The sequence below is a fragment of the Electrona antarctica genome, assembly GCF_951216825.1.
Source record: "Electrona antarctica genome assembly, chromosome: 6".
NCBI lineage: Eukaryota > Metazoa > Chordata > Actinopteri > Myctophiformes > Myctophidae > Electrona > Electrona antarctica.
Window position 1 is genome coordinate 41,819,838 of NC_136811.1, and position 20,673 is coordinate 41,840,510.

The 20,673-nt window shown below is 43.3% G+C and overlaps 1 protein-coding gene across 3 annotated transcripts in view; it reads right to left on the bottom strand.

Moving 5' to 3' along the window:
- Positions 1-20,673, bottom strand: part of adcy3a (adenylate cyclase 3a) — a 79,832-nt gene that overhangs the window by 6,557 nt on the left and 52,602 nt on the right. For all 3 annotated transcript variants that reach the window (XM_079504116.1, XM_079504115.1, XM_079504114.1), the window contains 11 exons: positions 20,308-20,438; positions 16,061-16,172; positions 14,434-14,561; positions 13,678-13,836; positions 11,659-11,824; positions 10,423-10,542; positions 9,349-9,491; positions 8,557-8,718; positions 7,101-7,188; positions 2,630-2,746; positions 164-444 (listed from right to left, as the gene is read on the bottom strand). In XM_079504116.1, the coding sequence (XP_079360242.1) occupies positions 164-444; positions 2,630-2,746; positions 7,101-7,188; positions 8,557-8,718; positions 9,349-9,491; positions 10,423-10,542; positions 11,659-11,824; positions 13,678-13,836; positions 14,434-14,561; positions 16,061-16,172; positions 20,308-20,438 (1,607 nt within the window). The remainder of the gene's footprint in view (positions 1-163; positions 445-2,629; positions 2,747-7,100; positions 7,189-8,556; positions 8,719-9,348; positions 9,492-10,422; positions 10,543-11,658; positions 11,825-13,677; positions 13,837-14,433; positions 14,562-16,060; positions 16,173-20,307; positions 20,439-20,673) is intronic.

Sequence of the window (20,673 nt, forward strand, 5' to 3'; positions counted from 1 at the left end):
ATTGTACATTACTTTCGCATTACACACACACACACACACACACACACACACACACACACACACACACACACACACACACACACACACACACACACACACACACACACACACACACACACACACACACACACACACACACACACACACACAGTTTCCTTCTCACCTGTAGTCCTGGAAGCGGGCCATGTCGTAGCGGTCGAATATGTCCCTCCAGCTGTAGATGTTGACTATGCCCGTGGTTATGGTGATGAGGAGCATGAGCGTGAGCTTCACCATGTGACTGACCTGAACCAGCATGGTGGTTGCCATGAGTGCCAGCACAGCCACGTAGCTGTAATACTTGGGGTTCTCCACACAGCCCTCTGGGCCAGACAAGGTGGAGGAGGAGGGTGGTGGAGCTACAGTGGAATTGTCTGTGATGGGGTCTCGGGGCTGACAACTCAACTGGAGAGAGACAGGCAAAGAGAGAGAGAGAGGGGAGGTAGAGGGGGATAGAGAGAGAGAGGGGAGGTAGAGGGGGATAGAGAGAGAGAGGGGAGGTAGAGGGGGATAGAGAGAGAGATGGGAGGTAGAGGGGGATAGAGAGAGAGATGGGAGGTAGAGGGGGATAGAGAGAGAGAGAGGGGAGGTAGAGGGGGATAGAGAGAGAGATGGGAGGTAGAGGGGGATAGAGAGAGAGAGAGGGGAGGTAGAGGGGGATAGAGAGAGAGATGGGAGGTAGAGGGGGATAGAGAGAGAGAGAGGGGAGGTAGAGGGGGATAGAGAGAGAGATGGGAGGTAGAGGGGGATAGAGAGAGAGAGAGGGGAGGTAGAGGGGGATAGAGAGAGAGATGGGAGGTAGAGGGGGATAGAGAGAGAGGGGAGGTAGAGGGGGATAGAGAGAGAGATGGGAGGTAGAGGGGGATAGAGAGAGAGGGGAGGTAGAGGGGGATAGAGAGAGAGATGGGAGGTAGAGGGGGATAGAGAGAGAGATGGGAGGTAGAGGGGGATAGAGAGAGAGGGGAGGTAGAGGGGGATAGAGAGAGAGGGGAGGTAGAGGGGGATAGAGAGAGAGATGGGAGGTAGAGGGGGATAGAGAGAGAGATGGGAGGTAGAGGGGGATAGAGAGAGAGAGAGGGGAGGTAGAGGGGGATAGAGAGAGAGATGGGAGGTAGAGGGGGATAGAGAGAGAGAGAGGGGAGGTAGAGGGGGATAGAGAGAGAGGGGAGGTAGAGGGGGATAGAGAGAGAGGGGAGGTAGAGGGGGATAGAGAGAGAGATGGGAGGTAGAGGGGGATAGAGAGAGAGGGGAGGTAGAGGGGGATAGAGAGAGAGATGGGAGGTAGAGGGGGATAGAGAGAGAGATGGGAGGTAGAGGGGGATAGAGAGAGAGAGAGGGGAGGTAGAGGGGGATAGAGAGAGAGATGGGAGGTAGAGGGGGATAGAGAGAGAGAGAGGGGAGGTAGAGGGGGATAGAGAGAGAGAGAGACAAAGCAATGGTAATGTGATGAAAAGCGATAAAATAAGGGAACGAGGGCAAGACAGTACAGCGTGAGAAATCTTAGATCGGAACTGTGTTCCAAAAATAAACAAATCACCCCAGTGATTTTACTCATATAATTATGGATATGAAGCATCAACTGGCTGTGAAAAAGTAGCCTACTAATTTATCCAAAGAGTAAGAAAATGAAAATAAAAGTTATTTAAACACAGATGTTATGGAGTAGTAATAAAGGAAGTTTGCTGGTTGTATATCACCCTTACACCAGTGTGCCTATTAGAGCACCAGAACCAGACCGGCTTGTGGTTTACATGGAATAATTATTGAGGATGGTGAATAAATGATGGGCATGATGATGATTGAATTATATTAACCCATTTTGACCTGAGATCAGATTCTATAAATGTCTTCTACATCCTGACAGTTTTCTGAAAAAGCTGTTTCTATGTCAGTCGTTCTTCGATTTTTCAAAAATAGCAGACCTACAAGCTTGTAGCGCGCCACTCGGTGGCGCGCTATGAGCTTGTAGATCTGCTATTTTTCAATAGCTAAAGCATAACATGATGCTAACACCAAAAGGGGTTCCCGCCCAAAATGGGTTAACGCATCAAGATGGACAGAATCAGGTTTCTACCTCTTCACCCTTCAACATTTATAAACAAAATGAGACCAAATGTTTGCTCTGAGGGTTACACCTGGGCCTTTATAGTCCTACCACAGGTGTGGTGAATTAGTAGCCCCACCCATCACCAAATGAGGCAATCTCTTCTCACTCCACTCAAAGGTTAATTAAATAAGGTTAGGAAGTGAAGACCGTATGGTAGACTCCATGTTGCTCCATGGAAGGAAAGAAACATGCGCAATTGAGACAAAGGAAGCCGAACGCGGAAGTGTTGGCTGCATATAGCCCATTGCGCATGTTTCTTTCCTTCCATGGAGCAACATAGAGTCCACCGTACGGTCTTCGCTTCCTAACCTTATTTAATTAACCTTGCTCCACTCCAACCTTGCTCCAAATACTTTGATGTCTGGACTTCGGTGCTCCATTTCTGTCTATAAAATGGTCTCCCATGCATTAGAGCCAGTTCATGGCATGATCTCCACATTAAAGCACCCTGGAGGTTGTGTAACGAAATGAGAAAAGACTCACCATATCTACAATGTCCACCATTGTAAGGATAAAGATGGCCGCCATGGCCCAGGTGTTCCGCGCCCAGCGGGTGGTGTCGATCCAAGTGGAAAAAGACACCAGTTTCTTAGGGAAAACCTGACACACAAAACACCCCATTTTCAACCATCAGCTGCCAATAAAAGGTCACCATGCACAGAGACCTAATCTTGAAACGTGTTGCATTCTAGATGCATTATGGTAAACAGGAACTATACAATTATGTATGTAATTGTGTACAGGACCTAATGTACAGTGAACATTAGGTCCTGTGGTCTCAGTGTCAATAAGACAAACAATGATCTTCTTGTACTTTAACTAATGCAAATGCACAGAGCGCTGCCCTGCAGTTGCACAATCAATAGCGACTTTAAGCAACGACGGCTACGCCAGTCGGATACGGCAACCGGAAATGGATCAGTGCTCGATACATAAACCTGCTCTCCGTCGCAGCCCTTTCTACTACGGGAGAACCTACACTTACACGTAGTGTCTACAACGCCATGTCATAACCATGTTTATTGAAATTATAGCTGTCATACATTTACACCGATTGCTCCATCACCTCTCTTATGCTGTGAACTTCCTCTTTCCACTGCTGATCATGTCCAGCGCATGTAAGAATTAAGCAATATCGGCAAGTTAGCTGACGCGCGACGGGGTGTTTTTGTTTGACACATGCTGCATAGACGCGTCACCATGGGAACCAATGTCGCCGTCGCCGACGGCTGTTTGCTTAACGATTTTGACAGCTACGGAGACGGCGTCATAGCCGCTGTACTTCCGCATAGCGTCGCTGTCCTGAAACAGTCATTGCTTAAAGTCCCTATTATTGCGGTGCACAACGGCAGCTCTGGGGGATACAAAGTGTCACTGACCTTTTGCTAGCTGTATATCTTAATCTCAAGTTAAACCCTTGTGGACTTGCCAAGTTCAATTGTATACATACTATACAGCTCAGCTGTGAGTACAGTATGTCTTTTAACCACTTTCAACATAGCGTCCCTATTTTGGGCATGTGAATATAGGCGCAAATGAATACAAATACTTACTATTAAAATCTTCCAATAATAGTAAGAAATAACAGATATACAAGCTCACAGTGCATCACAAAGTACATGTTGTGAGATGGTAGATCTGCTATTGTGCTATTGCGTGATCATCATCATAGGATGAAGTACAAAACAAGATTTGTGTGGTTAACCCATTTAGGACTGAGGTCGATTAAAAAAAAAAAAAAAAAGGATTCTAAATCTGAAAAACCTGTTTCTATATCAGTGGTGCTCAATCTTTTTCACGTCAAGGACCCTCAGAATTCTCTGTATTTGGCCACGGACCCCCATCTCAAAATATGTTGTTCCAGGGACCCCCCAAAAGCAAAGATTTGAGTTAAAAACATTCACTCTGAAAGAATATATATTCAAAGATTTGCGCCACGTTTTCAAGATTTTTCAAAAATAGGCACGTAACAAGCACGTCACTATGAGCTTGTAGATCTGCTATTTTTCAATAGCTAAAATATAACATAATGCTTAAAACACCAAAAGGGGGTCCCGTCTTGAATGGGCAAATCCACTATGTTGTGTCCACGATCGCATTTTAATGTGGATGCGTGACAATATGACATTTAATATTGATGGGAACCAATGAATGTACTCCTGGGCATAATTTGCAATGACGCTGCACAGCACATCTGATTGACCCGCTGTGTGTGTGTACCTATGAGTGGCTTGGGTCCTGACAAGCCTGGGGGAAGAGTGTTTCCTGTTAGGATGACAAGACCAGTCAATATTGCTAGCTCGCCATGTAACTCTACAGTACATGTCAATACTGGTCGGTTACAGTGCTGGTGAGCGTCATGCTCCCGAGTGGTACTTACAGTTGGGTGCCACCGATATTGTCCCTTATCATTTAACTGTCCTTTTGCGCAGATCACGCAAACCTCAGCAAAAAGAAAAGGACAATATCGATGGCCTCCAACTGTAGGCCTTCTAAATCAGTAGTGTGCCAAGGACCCCCACATTGATATGCATTTGGCTGCAAGAGTTTACTGAAAAACATATGTTGCTATATAAATATAGTAATGCAATCTAAAATGACACAGATGCTTTCCTGATTTGAATGGGTTAACCATATCTTGCATAGATAGGAGGGTGCTTTTGTGTCTATATTGACTTCAAGAAAATAAAATCACTTGTAATATTGATTGTGATGATCATGAACACACAAAGCCCATTATGATTATCGCACAGTGGCCATTTTGCCGCTTTGTCATACTTTCAGGTAACTACAAAATGACCACTGTGTGAAGATGGCCAAGTGCACTCCAGAACACAAATTCCGTCACTTTTATTGAACCTGTGCATTTTGCTATAGAGAAGTGGTTTTCAACGTGGGATCCAACGTAGGGATTACATTGAGTAGGATCCAGGGTGTTCCCAGCTAAATAATGAATAGCCAGGAACAAAATGAACCCTGAAACTCTGAGTGTATGGCATGGAAACAAATTACTTGGTTCCATTTGTCAACCATCAATGAATATTCCATATCTCTGCTGTCCGGAGGAAACCTCCTAATTTTTTAAACGATGCAATACTGCCGCATCAAAGTTGGTGTTGTGACTTTAGATATTGTCATTTACTTGCATGAGAAGGAGAGAGGTGGTGGAGTTAGCTGTTTTAGCAGTTTGAGGGTCCAATGGAGTTAAGAGGTTTTGTCCAATGCGTTTTTTACTACTTTCCATTGGTTCAATATTTTCGAAACAACACACAGACGTAAAGGGTGTTCAATAGCACTGATTTATGGAATAATATCAAAAACCTCAAAAATGGAGTTATGAGGTTTCCTCCAGACAGCAACGTTATTCAAAACTATATATGAATAAAAAAAGTTTGTTCTTTCTGTTCGAGCACCCGTTGAATTAGCTTGGGATGTGCGTGCACCTCCTGACCACTTTGACCACCTCCTGACCACAAACAAACACGTGAATGTGAAAATGAAGGCCCAAATCTTTTTTTTTCTCTTTCAAAATAATAATGTGCTTTGTGAGGTCTCACATGGCCCTGGGTCCCTGTAACCTTGCACAGCAACTAGCCTTGCAAAAATCACAGAGCCATCTGTTTGCAGACTGCAAGCTGCAGTACACTTCCAAGTCTGCAGACTTGGAAGTGTTGCGCTGAATGCACATGGGAATCACACATCATCATTTTAATTGATTTAAATGTAGATCAAGCTGAAATGGGAGATCCATTTGGTAATGATGGCAGACAAGGTCACGGCCAGACGTGTCTTGTTTCTCACGGTAAAATCTGCCTCGTCACATCCTGTGTGCCTTAATTTAATTTAAACTAAATCATTACAAAAGTGTATGTAGGCTATGCAGAGTCTGACTTAATAGATTGGGTTTGATTATTCTCAGTTCATGTCAAGGTAAAGATTGTTCCATCACAGCACGTTGCTTGTGGTGATGCTGAAGCGAGGAGTCCTCTATTAATAGTCCAGGCTTTTATGTAGTAAACCATTATATTACCTAACCTTATTAAAGTGAGGCTGTATGAGTCACTTGTTTAAAATGGTAAATGCCTGTTGCATGAGGATTTCAATGAATGTATCCTGTAATATAAAAAAATGCAGCCTTGTTTTAGTTTTTCCTTTTCTTTTTTGTATTGTCTTTTTTTTTTTTTTTTTTTGTCTTTTCATCAATAAAAATTAACAGTGGTTCCCAAACTTTTCCGGTCAAAACCTAAAAAAAGATATTAGACGTACAGTATGCCCGGGGCCGAAATTAGTGAAAGTAGCAGATCTATCAGCGAATGTCTTAATTATTATAATTTTTATTTATGGCATTTCTACATTTTTTCAAATGTAATTGGATTTTTACTAGAGTCGTGACCCATAAGAATTGGTCCGGTGTCCCACGAATGGGACCCGACCCACTGTTTGGGAAACAGTGCTTTACAAAGTGCATTACATCACACACATTCATGCCCTTGGACACTAACCCAGGGGGGTCAGGCGGGATCGAACCGGGAAACTTCTGATTCTCAAGTGGCCGCTCTACCTCCTGAGCCAATGCCATCCTATTTGATCTTGCAAGAGAACGTGTTTCTTGAACTATGACATTCAATATCTTATATTACAAATCACACCCTTGTGAAGTGAGGGGCGCTCTTATCATCGTACATCATCATACATCATCTCATTCCGGCCAATCACAACTTGCGTCCTCACCTTCGTCATCAATGTTTGTGTTACGCAATGTTTGTGTTTACACTATGACGTAAAACTATCAATTCATTGTCAATGGGAATTTAATGTTTGTGTAGGACAAGGTTTGTGGACACACTAATAGCTGGACATAGGAGGGTGGATAGGTGTGTGTGTGTGTGTGTGTGTGTGTGTGTGTGTGTGTGTGTGTGTGTGTGTGTGTGTGTGTGTGCGCGTCACTGCTCACTCTGGGGAAGATGGCAGCTAGAGAGCAGACTGTAAGGATGAGTAGCAAGACCTCTCCCACGGCCAGGGTGATGTAGTTGACTATCAACCTAGACACAAACATACACACAAACACACACACGAAGACAGCACCTTCAAATGAAGACAGCAATACAGAAGAAGAGTCCCTCCTTTTGAGACTGACAGTTCTTGTTGTCCTAGTTATTAAAGTGAGGCTGTATGAGTCACTTGTTTAAAATGGTAAATGCCTGGTTGTATGAGGATTTCAATGAATGTATCCTAGTCTATGTTTTTCTCTGTCTTCTCTCCTCCTCCGGACTGCGCCCGGGCTAGTGTAATAACTGGATGCGGGGCACAAATACATAATGAATGGGGAGACCACCTAACATGGCACACAAACACGTACAAAGCACGTCAAACTTACAAAATGGACCCGAGAGGGACAGAAGGGGGACTGACAATAGCCAAATTCCAATACCCAAATCTCTGCTCACCCGCTCACTCCACACTTGGGTCATCCAGCCCGGAAATAGTCATCCCACACGGAAATAGCATTGTCCCGAATGGCAATTTGCTTTTGAAGAAGCCGCGACAGGAGCGAGTGAGCTCTCTTGCGTGCTCATCATATCCTAAAATGTAATCAAAACGTGCCTGCATGTGTGTGTTGAACGGTTTGAGGGCGAAAGTGTCCCACTTAATTACACTGCAGAGATACCGAAGTGCCATTATATAGATCATTAATTTCTGAAGCAACAACTTAAATAACGGGTTGATTTTTATTTATAGAATCATGCTGTTTGTTGTGTGAGAATGCATGTCAAACACCTCATATATGAGAAATATAGCAGCAGCATCTATGAAACATGAAATGCGGGAATAGCAAGTGAGTGAGCAGACAGAACTGAGGAATTGGAATTTGGCTGTCAGTCCAGCCGGCTTGATTCCTCCGGACTCTCATATAATCCTCTCCTCCTGGCACGGTGGAGGGACTAATGCGCAAGTGGAGGACGTGAGTGGAGAGTGCGAGTGTGGAAGTTTGGATATTGGAATTTGGCTATCAAGTAGCTGAGTGCCGATAGCATGGCCTCCTGGTGAACTCACAAGGCAGACCTGTCATCATAATTATTACATAATCTCTTGATCCCAATAATCCCAATAATTTTACACAATAATTTTTGCATAATTGTCAAGAATCGTTTCTACTCATCTGTATAAATTAATCTGTTGAAATAGCCAATCTACAAGCTTATCTCACTATGGCACTTTTGATTACTGGCACCGTTCTTTTATTTTGGTATATCTTTTGTCATACCTGCAATTTCGGTTTACAAAGCCTAAAAGGCAAACAGAAATTTAATTTTGGTTTACATTCCAAAGGTCAATGCCCAGAACACAATAATTTGTACCGCAATATTAATGGTGAACTAAAATGTCCTGATCATGCCAGGCCTACTCACAGGGGGTCGATGAGGGCCTCCATGACTGCAGTGAAGAGGAGGACCACACAGGAGCAGCTGAAGGCGGCTCCACTCTGCTTCTCCTTCTCCACAGAGTACCGGGTCTCCAGGTCCGGGTCCACGAATCTCAGCGAGAGGTGGTAGGTGCGTTTCCCCTTCAAACTGACAGAGGTACACATCATCACAATTATGTCTGCTGAGGAGAAAGAAGCTGCGCCCCCAGCACACCCACACAGCTTTTAGTATTATCTTATTATAATAAGACTCTCCTTTCACACCCGGGACATTACAGATTGGGGTTGGAAATCGGTTGAGTTAATTCAGAGTGAGTTATAAATTGTAGAAATGTATTACTGCTTCTCATTGTCACAGCAGTACAGAGTACATGTTTAGGAAAAACAATTTACAGTTGCGATGCACCAAGTTGTTATGTATTCACCTTTTGTGACAGTTTAATAAAGAAATCTTCATTATAGAAATAATAACTGTAAAATCTATACTATCTTTGAAAGAGCACAAATTCAATCATCCAAATTTGTTTAAAATGAGCTTTCACACGACAAAGATTCTTCTTGTGAAAAATAAATGTGGCTACCTAAAACCCCTGGCCACTGCCATCAGTGAATGTCATCTGATTTGCAGATAGGCAGACGGCAAAGGTGAATACAGCTGATGATACCCAACGCCGATATATCAGTGCATCCTTTGTAATCGTATGTAAATGTTTGTTTGTATTTATTTTCAGATGGAAAAGTAGCAGGTAATGACGTTGCTTTACTTTACTTTACTTACGCCTGTATGGTCTCCCTCTCCAAGAGAGCCTCGTTGAGGAGTTTGTTGAGCTCTTGCTCGTTCTCCTGGGCGTCGATCACCCGCTCAGCCAGGTCCCGCAGCCGCAGCCTCCGTCGAGGGTTTGGGAATGATGGGTTCACTACCTGAGGTCACATGAAGAGTTCTGGGTGTAAAGTGCACTTATGCATACTGGGAAATAGGAGCCCATTTCTTTTCTTTTTCTCCATTGCTCTGTAAAGCACTTTGAGCTGCATTTCATGTCATGAAAGGTGCTATACAAATAAAGTTTTAATATTATTATTATTATTATTATAAGCTTGTCATGCTGAGATTTTTGCCAAAGAGGTAGGGAAGAACTGTGATGGGACATTGTGCATTTGTTTGTTTAACTGTATGTAATGTGTTTTTTGTTGTTTTTATTATTTTATTTCTTTAATTTGTTCTGTATTTATGGACATTTCCTGATGTTTCTTCGAAGATTTTGTTTTGTATTTGTGCTGCCATGGGGTTGTGGGGGGGAAAATATATATGTGAATAATTGCTTTGAAATTACTATGTTGTAAAGAAAAATCAATAAACATATGTTTAAAAAAAGAGGTAGGGAAGTTCTAAGCTCAAGGCATACTAGGTATGAAGACAGGTGCGAGAGGCCAGCATGAAAGTCCATGGTAAACAACAAAAAGGCTCGCACACTGAAAAATGAACATTGAGGCTCTTGGTTGGTTAAATAAATCACACCCGTGTGAACTGAGTGGTGTAAGGTCTTATATAGTCTGATCAGCTGTGGTCTGACGTAATGTCTGACGTAATGAAATCACACCTGTGTGAACTGGGTGACCATAGAAACCGTGCTCATTGTTTGCGCACAGACAGACAGACAGACTAACAAAGCCAGTTGTAGGAGTGGTTTACACCACTCAAAAAAAGAATAGTTGATGCCACTGCTTTTGAGGCCCAGTCCAAGCATCCATCCAAGTATCGAGTGCCCAGCGCTGCTCACCCAACAGGCGATACAGGTCTCCATCCGGAACTGAACCAGGGATAGGGAAATCATGTGGTCTGTGCTTCATTTACCCGTGTATCCAGTTCTTCCTGTTCATCTGGTGTGGTGCAGGCGGTGTGGACACTGCCGTTACAGTCGGTCGTGTTGATCAGCAGCGGAGAGTTGCCATTGGACGAGGTCACAGACAGCTTCTAATGGGTAACCAGCAAACGGGACGTAAACTGGTGATCACTATGAGCATGTGCCAAATAAAATGTTATTCGAAGTGCAATGAAAGCCAGTGTTCTTTTTAAATGGAGATAGCGTCACACTGCACTAAGTGACGCATGCAGTAGTTGAATAGAAAGGATCTTTCTGAACTGAAAATGAGCCTTCAGATTCTAACATACAGTTGTATGAGCGACACAGAATCTAATATATCCTTCATATCAAGTCGAAGAAATGAAATGCACAATTTGCATTTCCAATGTAGTGATTTAGCAGATGCTCTTTAGCCAAAGCAGCTTGCAAAAGCGCAAGCTCACAATTAAGTGTGTTGAACAATGAACAACAAAAAACAAGTCAGGGGAAGTTGCAAGTGGTATTAGACTACAAACATACAGTAGCCTAGTAACAGTAACTTAGGAGACAGTAACTTAGGAGAAGTACTGTAAGTGTAAACAACACAAGTCTATATCAGGAAGTAGGGTAGCCAACATAGGCACGCTACTAGGCACATTACTAAAATACACTATCCCGGGTCAACACTGAAGCTGGGAAATTTGCCTTAATTATAATGCCCACACAAGTAGAATGGCATTCATAGCTCTCTAAAATTGGACAGGTCCAATTGATCAATAATGACTCATGAGTTTAGGTCTCGTCTCGCCCTGTCTGTCAATTGAAAAGTTTGTGTTGTGTGTATAAGCTGCTTTAGATGTTATGACAGGCACTCCCTGAACAAATAAAGGTTTGCAATTAATTTAAAGTACATACAGTACACCGAGGCAAGTAAATAAGTGCTGGACAGGGTGGAGCACTGGTTCTCAAAGTGGGGTCCACCCCAGGGACCCCCAGGGGTCCTTGAGGGGGTTCCAAGGGGTTCCCAGTAAGCAGATTGGAGACTGTTATTTCCAATGAAAGAGTGAACGTGAACACAGCTTCTGAACGATTATTTAGCGCCATGGTCACTGAACTAAATATTGGACCCGATCTTCACAAGCCACACAATCCTACAAATTTTGTACGATTTGCCTAACATTTTGCCTCTACTGGCTCCAATTGGGATGGTCTATCTTTAATAATTGAATATCTTTGCTACCACTCACCACCCCGTTGATTCCGTTCTTTCCCAGGGGCCCTTTTGGCACGAGCACCAGATAGGTTTCAATGCCTCGCTCCTTCAGGTAGTCACAGCGATCACCTCCGTTACCGGGCTCCACATCAAACTCCCCGTGAAGACACTCCATGGTGCTCTGGGAGATATGAACGCGCCTGCACCGTGCAAAGAGGTGGAAGAAACGGCTGAGCCAAGAGCAGACAAAGGGGGAGGTTCCATGGACTTTATGGAACCACATAAAGTCTCCTATCCTTGTTAAATTCACGTTTTTTTAAATCTATTTAATTGTTTGGCAATTCGAAAATAACTGATCTACAAGCTCACAAAATGCTGCAATGAGACTCATTGCGAGCTTGTGGATCTGTTGTTGATGATCTTGTTTTTTATTAAAGATTTGAAAAATCTTAAAAACATCTTAACACCATAAATAAAAAAGGGGTCCCTGGCACAAAATCTTTTCAAATGGGCCCCAAATAAATGTGGGGGCCATTTACATGAAGGTGTTGGGAGAACCACAGAGACTTAACCCATTTTGGGCGGGAACCCCTTTTGGTGTTAGCATTATGTTATGCTTTAGCTATTGAAAAATAGCAGATCTACAAGCTCATAGCGCGCCACCGAGTGGCGCGCTACGAGCTTGTAGGTCTGCTATTTTTGAAAAATCGAAGAACGACTGACAGAAACATAGCTTTTTCAGAAAACTGTCAGGGTGTAGAAGACATTTTTAGAATCCGATCTCAGGTCAAAATGGGCTAAAGTGACTTCCTGGTACAGTGTAGCCTTTGCTGCACCATTAGTGCTGAGCTGAACCTCCCTGGATATCTATCTATCTATCTATCTATAATGTATAGAGCTATGGAGGTTCAGCTCAGCACTAATGGTGCCTAATTATGTTCGAACAATAACGCACACATCACCTGGGAGCCGCCCAGTACATGCACAGCCCTTCCTCATTTCCCTATTTCTATAGAAGCAAAGGCTGTACTGTACCAGGAAGTCACTTTAGACTGGTATCATGCAGGCCCGGTTCTTCCTACAGGCCGACGAAGCGGCGGCTTCGAGCGCCATGGGGGAGGGGCGCCAAAAAAAAAAAAAAAAAAGGTTTTTTTTTTTTTTTTTTTTTTTACTCTGTCCCCACAGTGCCTCCCCAATGGACCCCCAGTGCCTCCACAGTGTCCCCACTGTCCCCCCAGTGCCTCCACAGTGTCTCCTCAATTTTTGGGACAGAGTAAAAAAAAAAAAAAAAAAAAAACTTTTTTTATTTTTTTTTTGGGGGGGGGGGGGGGGGGGGGCGCCGCGAAAAATCCTGCTTGGGGCGCCAGATTGCTCAGGACCGGCCCTGGTATCATGTAGAATATTAGTTAAGTCTCTGTGGTTATGTGTATAAGCTGCTTATACACATATTACAGTGATGTCAAACATACGGCCCGCCGGCCCCAGGCTTGTGTAGACTCTACACAAGCCTGGGGCCAGGCGAGTACAGGTGATTAACATTACTAATGGCCGATGGTCGTTAGAGTCTATTGTTCCGTGGTTGTTTTTGTCGCACGTCTAATTAGACGTGTGACAACAACGACGACGCAACAATAGGAATCCTGCAGCTCAATAGCTATTGCTTTCGGGGGAGGGTTAGTGTTAGGGTTAGTGTTAAATTTTCGGTCAAATCAGGCGGCACACCTGGACACATCAAACGGCACAGTAAAGTGCCGCGGCACACAGGTTGGGAAACACTGGTGTAGAGCATAAATGTCTGAGTCTGTCAAAAAAAAAGTAAGTCTCTACTAGCACAAATGCTCAATCCTTGTTCTGAGCTCCCCTCTCTAACTAGTCTGATTGCTCTCAGCTGTGGCACTCAATTGAATGGAGACACGTGTAAAGAGTACTATACTTCTCCAGTACAAGGGTCTATAAGCGAGGGACCACTCAGATCACAGCTGACCAAAAAAATATCGCCGGCGCCATCACGCGTTTTCTAGTATATATTATAAATATGAAAAGTCATCATTACCCAGGTATTCCTCCTGCTTCCATCTTGTTGGCCACAGTGACGTCAGTAGACCAGACGTCGTACTGCCAGCGCTTCTGGCCCAGCACGCCTCCCAGGACGGTGCCGCTGTGGACCCCCACGCGCATGTCCACATCCGTCTTGGTCTTCTCACGAACGTACCTGCGGGTTGCCGTCGCAAGTGTGTTAGGAGGATGCAATGCAACCACTGCCGTATATACCAGTATTTTTCATATCAAGGTCCATTGTTTATTCTGCATTTTGAGCCACGGATCACCATTTGATGAGATTTAGCCTCTTAGACCCCAAACTTGTTTTTGGATAAGATTTTGTCCACAATTCCATTGGTCCAGTGGTCCAAAAGTATTCGTATCAAAAATAGTCATTATGCAGAAGGTCTCATTTCACCAGTTTTCAAATGTATAATGTTAAAAAAATCTTTTGAAAATAGCAGATCTACAAGCTCGATGTGACGCATTGTGAGCTTGTAGATCGGCTATTTTCAAATGGTCGAAATGTATGGGCTGAAGTGGGTAGTGTTTTGTCATAATAATCAAAATCTAAAACTAGTACCTAAAGTTTTCAAATAATAAAGATGTAGTGGAGTAGAAGTAAGAAGTACTGTGAATTTGAAATACTCCAGTAAAGTAAAAATCTGAGCGGTGCTGTGTGTTAGCTAAAAGAAAATACCTCAAATTGTACTTATAATACTTGAGTAAATGTATTTAGTTACTTTACACCATTGACCACTACACTCACGAGATGGCCTCCACCATGGCCAGGCCCATCCTGATGGAGCACGCGGCGTGGTCCTCCCTGTAGTCCGGCAGGCCACAGATACAGTAGTAACAGTCTCCCAGGATCTTGATTCTCAGCTGGTGGTATTTCTGCAAAGACCAATGGTATATAATCACATAAAAGACGTAGGCAGGAATAAATGAGTTATTATTAGTAATGTAATGACTAGGAGCAATCACCGATGTCATCGTCGTCACTGTCGGGCACACAAACCTTGTAACTCCACATTTCATCTTTTCCATGTTTGTTCATAGATTAAAGTCCTATTTTATACTGTGTCATATGACAGTGTCGCACAAAAGGTCTACGTGCTTGTAGATCTGCTCAATTATACGACTGTAATGAGAAGCCAGTTTTGAAAACTAGAGATGTGCCCGTGGGACCTCTACGGCGGTGCCCGTTGGGCACTGGCCTACTTGGAATGATGCAAGTTGGAAATGAATGCCCCACCCAGATATTCTGTCTGTGTCCCTTTTATGCCCTACGTTTCTGTATGTGTCTCTCTGTGTCCCTTTATTCCTTATATATGGAGTTCTGTATCAGCCATGCCCAAATATGGAGTGTTGGGATGTCAGAACAGGCCAGCTTATGGAGTTCTGTGTCAAGCATGGCAGAGGCCTTTTTGGGGCGGTTCTGGACAACCGTGGGTCCGACCAACTCGACATCGGGCACTGCACTCCCTGTGGTGGTGTTGAAGTCGGTGGGGCTAACGGTTCTCGAGTTACGTGGATTACAGACGTACAGACGTACACACAGAGACTTGGTGCATTTATAGTTAGATGAGCAGTGCATAAGATTTCAGTCTGTACTTTCATCCCTGTTGAATAAATAAAAGAAAAGTAAAAGATAATTACACTATAGTCACACAATGCTGTTTGCAAACTACTGTACAGAAGCCCAGCAAGGTAAATATTTTTTTATAGCGTGACCATAGATGGAGGTGTGGCGTGACACACAGAAATGCAGGTTTTCATAGTAAATGCGACCTATGGTCACAATCATCATCATTATTATGAGTGCGATTTTTACCAATCATGTACACAGGTAGCAAGGAGAGCAGATTGTGAACTATTTTGTTTCAATAATGTTTCACTACAACCAAAACATAGCCACCCAGGCCCAGCATCCATACACTGTAAACAAAGGACCACTGCCAAGAAAGTCTATGAGTTTGAGTGGCCTTGCCATCATTTCCCTGAGTTGCTATTAGTCACAATCTCTCAATCAGCCAAATCAGTCCTCTCAGGAAGGCATTAGAAATTGTCAATCTTCTGATGGTCAATCTAGGCCTGGGCCTTCCCATCTTACAGCGAGTTACTGATGACAAAGAGGAGATAAGAGATGATCTAAGTGCCTATAATCGAGTGTCCACCATCTTGTGAGTGCTCATGTAAATACCATGTAAACGGATGAATGACAATTGAGTATGAATGTAAAACTGCACATAACAATCAGCATTTTTTTAAATGTTTTATCACAAGTTATACAACGTTACATCATCATGTGCAGATTGTACATGCTAAAGGAAAAAAAACATATGTGCATATCGTTGAGACAGTCATTCATTAGATAACATTATAAGACTTACTGCAGCCAGTTTGTCGAAACGGGCAAACAACTCATTGAGCAGCTTGACCAGCTCCTGAGCACTGCACGAGGAAGACAGCTGGGTGAAGCCCACAATGTCCGCAAACACAATACTGTAAATGAAATAAATGAACACATCATATTATTGTACACAGGCTTAATCCCTTAATGCCTTTTCACACTATATTTGTCCAGACTAAATAACATTATCTTTTTCCTACGTACTTATTTTGATCACAAATAACTTGATTGCCCCTGTCGTCCAGTTTCCCCAGCAGACCCCAGCGGTAGCCTGGCTAATAAGCCAGACTCAAATCACACTGTCGTGTGGTATTTGAGTCTGGAGATGCTGTGTATGGATCTTGTTTCCCGGGGGGCAGGTTCATAAAAAAATTCTCTTTGACGCAATTGGTCAGAGCTACTGTCAGTCGAAGGTCTCAAGCATTGAACGTCACTGTACCAAAGCCCGCCCATATTGCATACCGTGTCCCGATTGGCCACACCAGTTCTCTGGTGTAGGAAATGGGCGTACAATTGAGCCTCTCCAGACCGTAATCCGCCGGCAGGCAATTTCTTTTTTGCCAACGGCTGATTCGGTCTGGCTTATTAGCCAGGCTACCCCAGCGGAGCCCATAAGCATATATTTTTTTACGCCATTTGTTGCGTTCAAGTGAATCCCCCCCCCCCCCCCCCCCCAATAATGTGGGATTAGTTGTCATTACAAACACATCCATGCCTTGGTTGTCCCACACGAGCCGTGAGAACAGTGTTTTTCAAAAATAGCATATCTACAAGCTCGTAGCAGCACTTCACTTTGTGCCACGCTCTGAGCTTGTACTGTACAATGTACATCTGCAATGTTTGATTTTTTAAATCAGTAGTTTGAGAACTACCGATTTAGACGGCATTTGTAGAATCGGCCTCATGTCTTAACCCATTTTGGGGCGGGAACACCTTTTGTTGTTTTAAGCATTATGTTATGCTTTAGCTGTTGAAAAATAGCAGATCTACAAGCTCATAGCACGGCACCGAGTGCCGCGCTATGAACTTGTAGGTCTGCTATTTTTGAAAAATCGTGAAAATGTGGCGCAAATCTTTGAATATGAATGAATGTCAGGATTTAGAAGGCATTTGTAGAATCGTCCTCATGTCTTAAATGGGTTAAGTGGGTTACAGTAAGTGGTCAGGGCTGCAACCACTTTGGAGGTTTTGAAGTGGGCCCTGATCCAGAAATGGTTGGGAACCACTGAGAGGAGGTTTTCCATCAGTGGTTCCCCAATACAACCATTTCTGGAAACCACCAGACTTTTGAGGCTTATCCTCAAAAACACCACTGGTATAAAGATCAACAGTGTGAAATGAGGTCAGAACAATGTTAACCCATTTCGACCTGAGATCAGATTCTAAAAATGTCTTCTACATCCTGACAGTTTTCTGAAAAAGCTATGTTTCTATGTCAGTGGTTCTTCGATTTTTCAAAAATAGCAGACCTACAAGCTCGTAGCGCGGAGTGGCGCGCTATGAGCTTGTAGATCTGCTATTTTTCAATAGCTAAAGCATAGCATAATGCTAACACCAAAAAGGATTCCCGCCCAAAATGTGTTAAGTTCGCTGTCAAATGAAAGATGCCTGTGCTGCTGGATAGGGCTGCAACAATCAATTATTTTCTCAGCGATTATTCTATCGATTACTTTTTTCGGATTAACCGAGATGTGCTTTTTTTTAATACTTGAAAATAATATATACACTAATGAATCGATTAACTATACTTACACTTAGTTACATAACTGTGTTGCGCAAATACAGTGGGTTGCATCGTAATGTGCAACCCACTGTGACGACCTGACCAAATGATCACCCTGAAAATGTAGACGACACCTAGTCGACTCTAATACAACAGTTGCGATATTGAGGGGGCAGAAAACAACTTCCGGTTGTCCCCATTCATGGTCCCCATTCAATAGAAGTCTATGTAGAAGAGCCACCATTGGACTGGCCCCATGAAGTGAACGGAGTTTGCGTAACTCTGGCTCTGGTCGACTCCACGCAGGGTTGCCAAGTCCGCTTATTTCCAGAAAAACTTGGATTGTTTTTTTTCCACAGTTGCTTGCCTGGTTTTTAGAGGTTGTTTAGCTTATTTTTGTCACGACAGTTGCCAACACTGGCAACCATATTACTATGCTGGCAACAACCTAGTGATTGGAGTACGGACTCGCAGTAAACACTCACGGCTTGACGGGGAAGACACATTTGCAATGTTAGAACGTCACTCAATATAACTTCACACCAAACGCGGCTGCATACACGTTACTAAAATAATAATCATACTAATATGGGGGGGGGGGGATACACAACGGAGACAGCGCACGCAAACGGCCGCGAAACTTTGTCTAACATACACAAACATTAAATGCCATTGATAATGGCCAGTTTTACGTCATTGTTCCAACACAAGCAAATTGTGATTGGCTGGAAAGTGTGAGTCCACCCTGGGCTTACATTACAAAGGCACTCTAAGCCAGGGGTTCTCAACGTTTTTGGCCGGGGACCCCCGGAAATGCTTTGGCAATGTCTCGGGACCCCCGCCCCGCCCCCTCCCGACCCCCAATATAAATTGACTGCTACAATAACCTTAAACCATTTTTTAAGCATTGTTATAATAAGCATTGTTATAATTTAGCTATTGAAAAATAGCAGATCTACAAGCTCATAGCGCGCCACCGAGTGGCGCGCTACGAGCTTGTAGGTCTGCTATTTTTGAAAAATCGTGAAAATAAAATGTATTTATTTTTTTAAAACAAAATTTGTATTGTTAAAAAGCTAAAGCTCTATATTCCGACCCGGTAATCATTGCTATCGAGTGTTAAGTCAAACGGGTGGCTTAAAAATGTCATCCAATCAGTATGAAACTAAAGAGCAAAACTTATTTTTAACAAAGAAACATCACTTACAGCCCAATTAAGCTAGGGATAATAAATATGAGTGAGACTGTGAAATAAGGTTTAGCTAGCCCTAAGCTTTCTGTAAGTGTGAAAAACCCTATGATAGCACATCCTCCTGAATTCGGCATTAGGCCTCACTCAGACCTTTAAAACATTGATACATGCTTGTTGTATGAATGTTGTGAGTGTCATGGCCGCCCCAATGCATTTCCAATGGAAGTCACATGGTTTGTAGTCCACATTTTGGACTACAAGCTGTTGTATGGCTTTCGGCTGTGTTTCGACTGCGCCCCTCCCCCTCATACAACACAAATGTTGTGTCAAACCATGTGACTCCCATTGGATTGCATTGGGGCAAGCTGTGTCACACCCTTTGTATACAACAAGCATACAGCAATCTGTTGCGACCGTGTGAGTGAGGCCCTAGAGTTAAACAGAAATTGGGAACAAGTCATGTTACTTGTGAACACACCAGGTGACAGAATCTGTTTATTATGCAGACTGTGAAATAGGGCAGGCATGAGATGGCTGAACTAAATCAAGCCTGGCACAGACAACAGGAAACTGGACAGTACTGGGAAGTGAAGTAACCTTGGAAACTAACTTTACTTGATTATTTTGGGGGGGGTTTTATACTTTTGGTACTGCAAGTTCATTTTGGTGCCAATACTTTTGTACTTTTACTCAAGTGGTGGTATCCGGGAAGTGACATTCGAAATCCAACCCGGCTAGGGTTGTGCTTATAACCACGCCCCGTTTCTGTGGCCAACAACACTGAAGTACCCTCGGGGTAATGGGCCTTGAAAAAGGTTTAAAACAACTGGTCTAGTGCACCGTGGAACGCTCCGTCTGATAATAACAATAAGCCTCTCTGACCTACTTACTTACCTTACTCAAGTCAAACATTTAATACTTTTATTTTGTAACAAAGTACTTCCACATTGTGGTTTTGCTACTTCTACCATATTTTCTTTTTTTTATTTTTCCACCGCTGACAGAGTAAAAGGGAGTGAGGATTAAGGACAAACAAGAAATGTTTCAGGAGGTGTGGGGCCGTTTTATAAGATACATAAAGAACAGTAATTTGTCACATTTAATGGATGGAGCTGAAGAGGAGTAGTGCTGTTGTTGTTGTTTCTTTGTTTTGTTTTGTTTTTTGGTTATTGTTGTTTTGCTTTCTTTATATCAGTAATTGTCTTGTAATGTTCATTGTTGTTTTTTTGTATATTTGTATTGTCATTTGTGTGTAAAAAAGGAAAATAAATACATTGTTGGAAAAAAAAGGGAGTGAGGAAGCAGACAATACCTGACATTCTCATGTCTGTACATGTACATGGTGTTGAACTGCTGCATCTCTTTCTGACTGGCCTCCTTCTTCATGTCCTGCAGCATCTCGTCTGCTATGTGCTTCGGAAGGATGGAGAGCAGCAAACGTTCCTACAGAACAGAGGCACGTGTGAAAGTTAAGAGCAAGCATGAGGCCCAGGCGGTGGCGTAACCGTCTGGGCACCCGACTGGTAATCCAGTCGCAGTGTGCCGCGGGTTCGACTCCCGAGCCCGACACGGCCTTTACTGCATGTCTTCCCCCATCTCTCTCCCGTTTCCAGTCAGCCTACTGTCTGTACCTTCAAAAAACCAATAAAAGGCGTAAGCCGCAAAAAAAATATCTTAA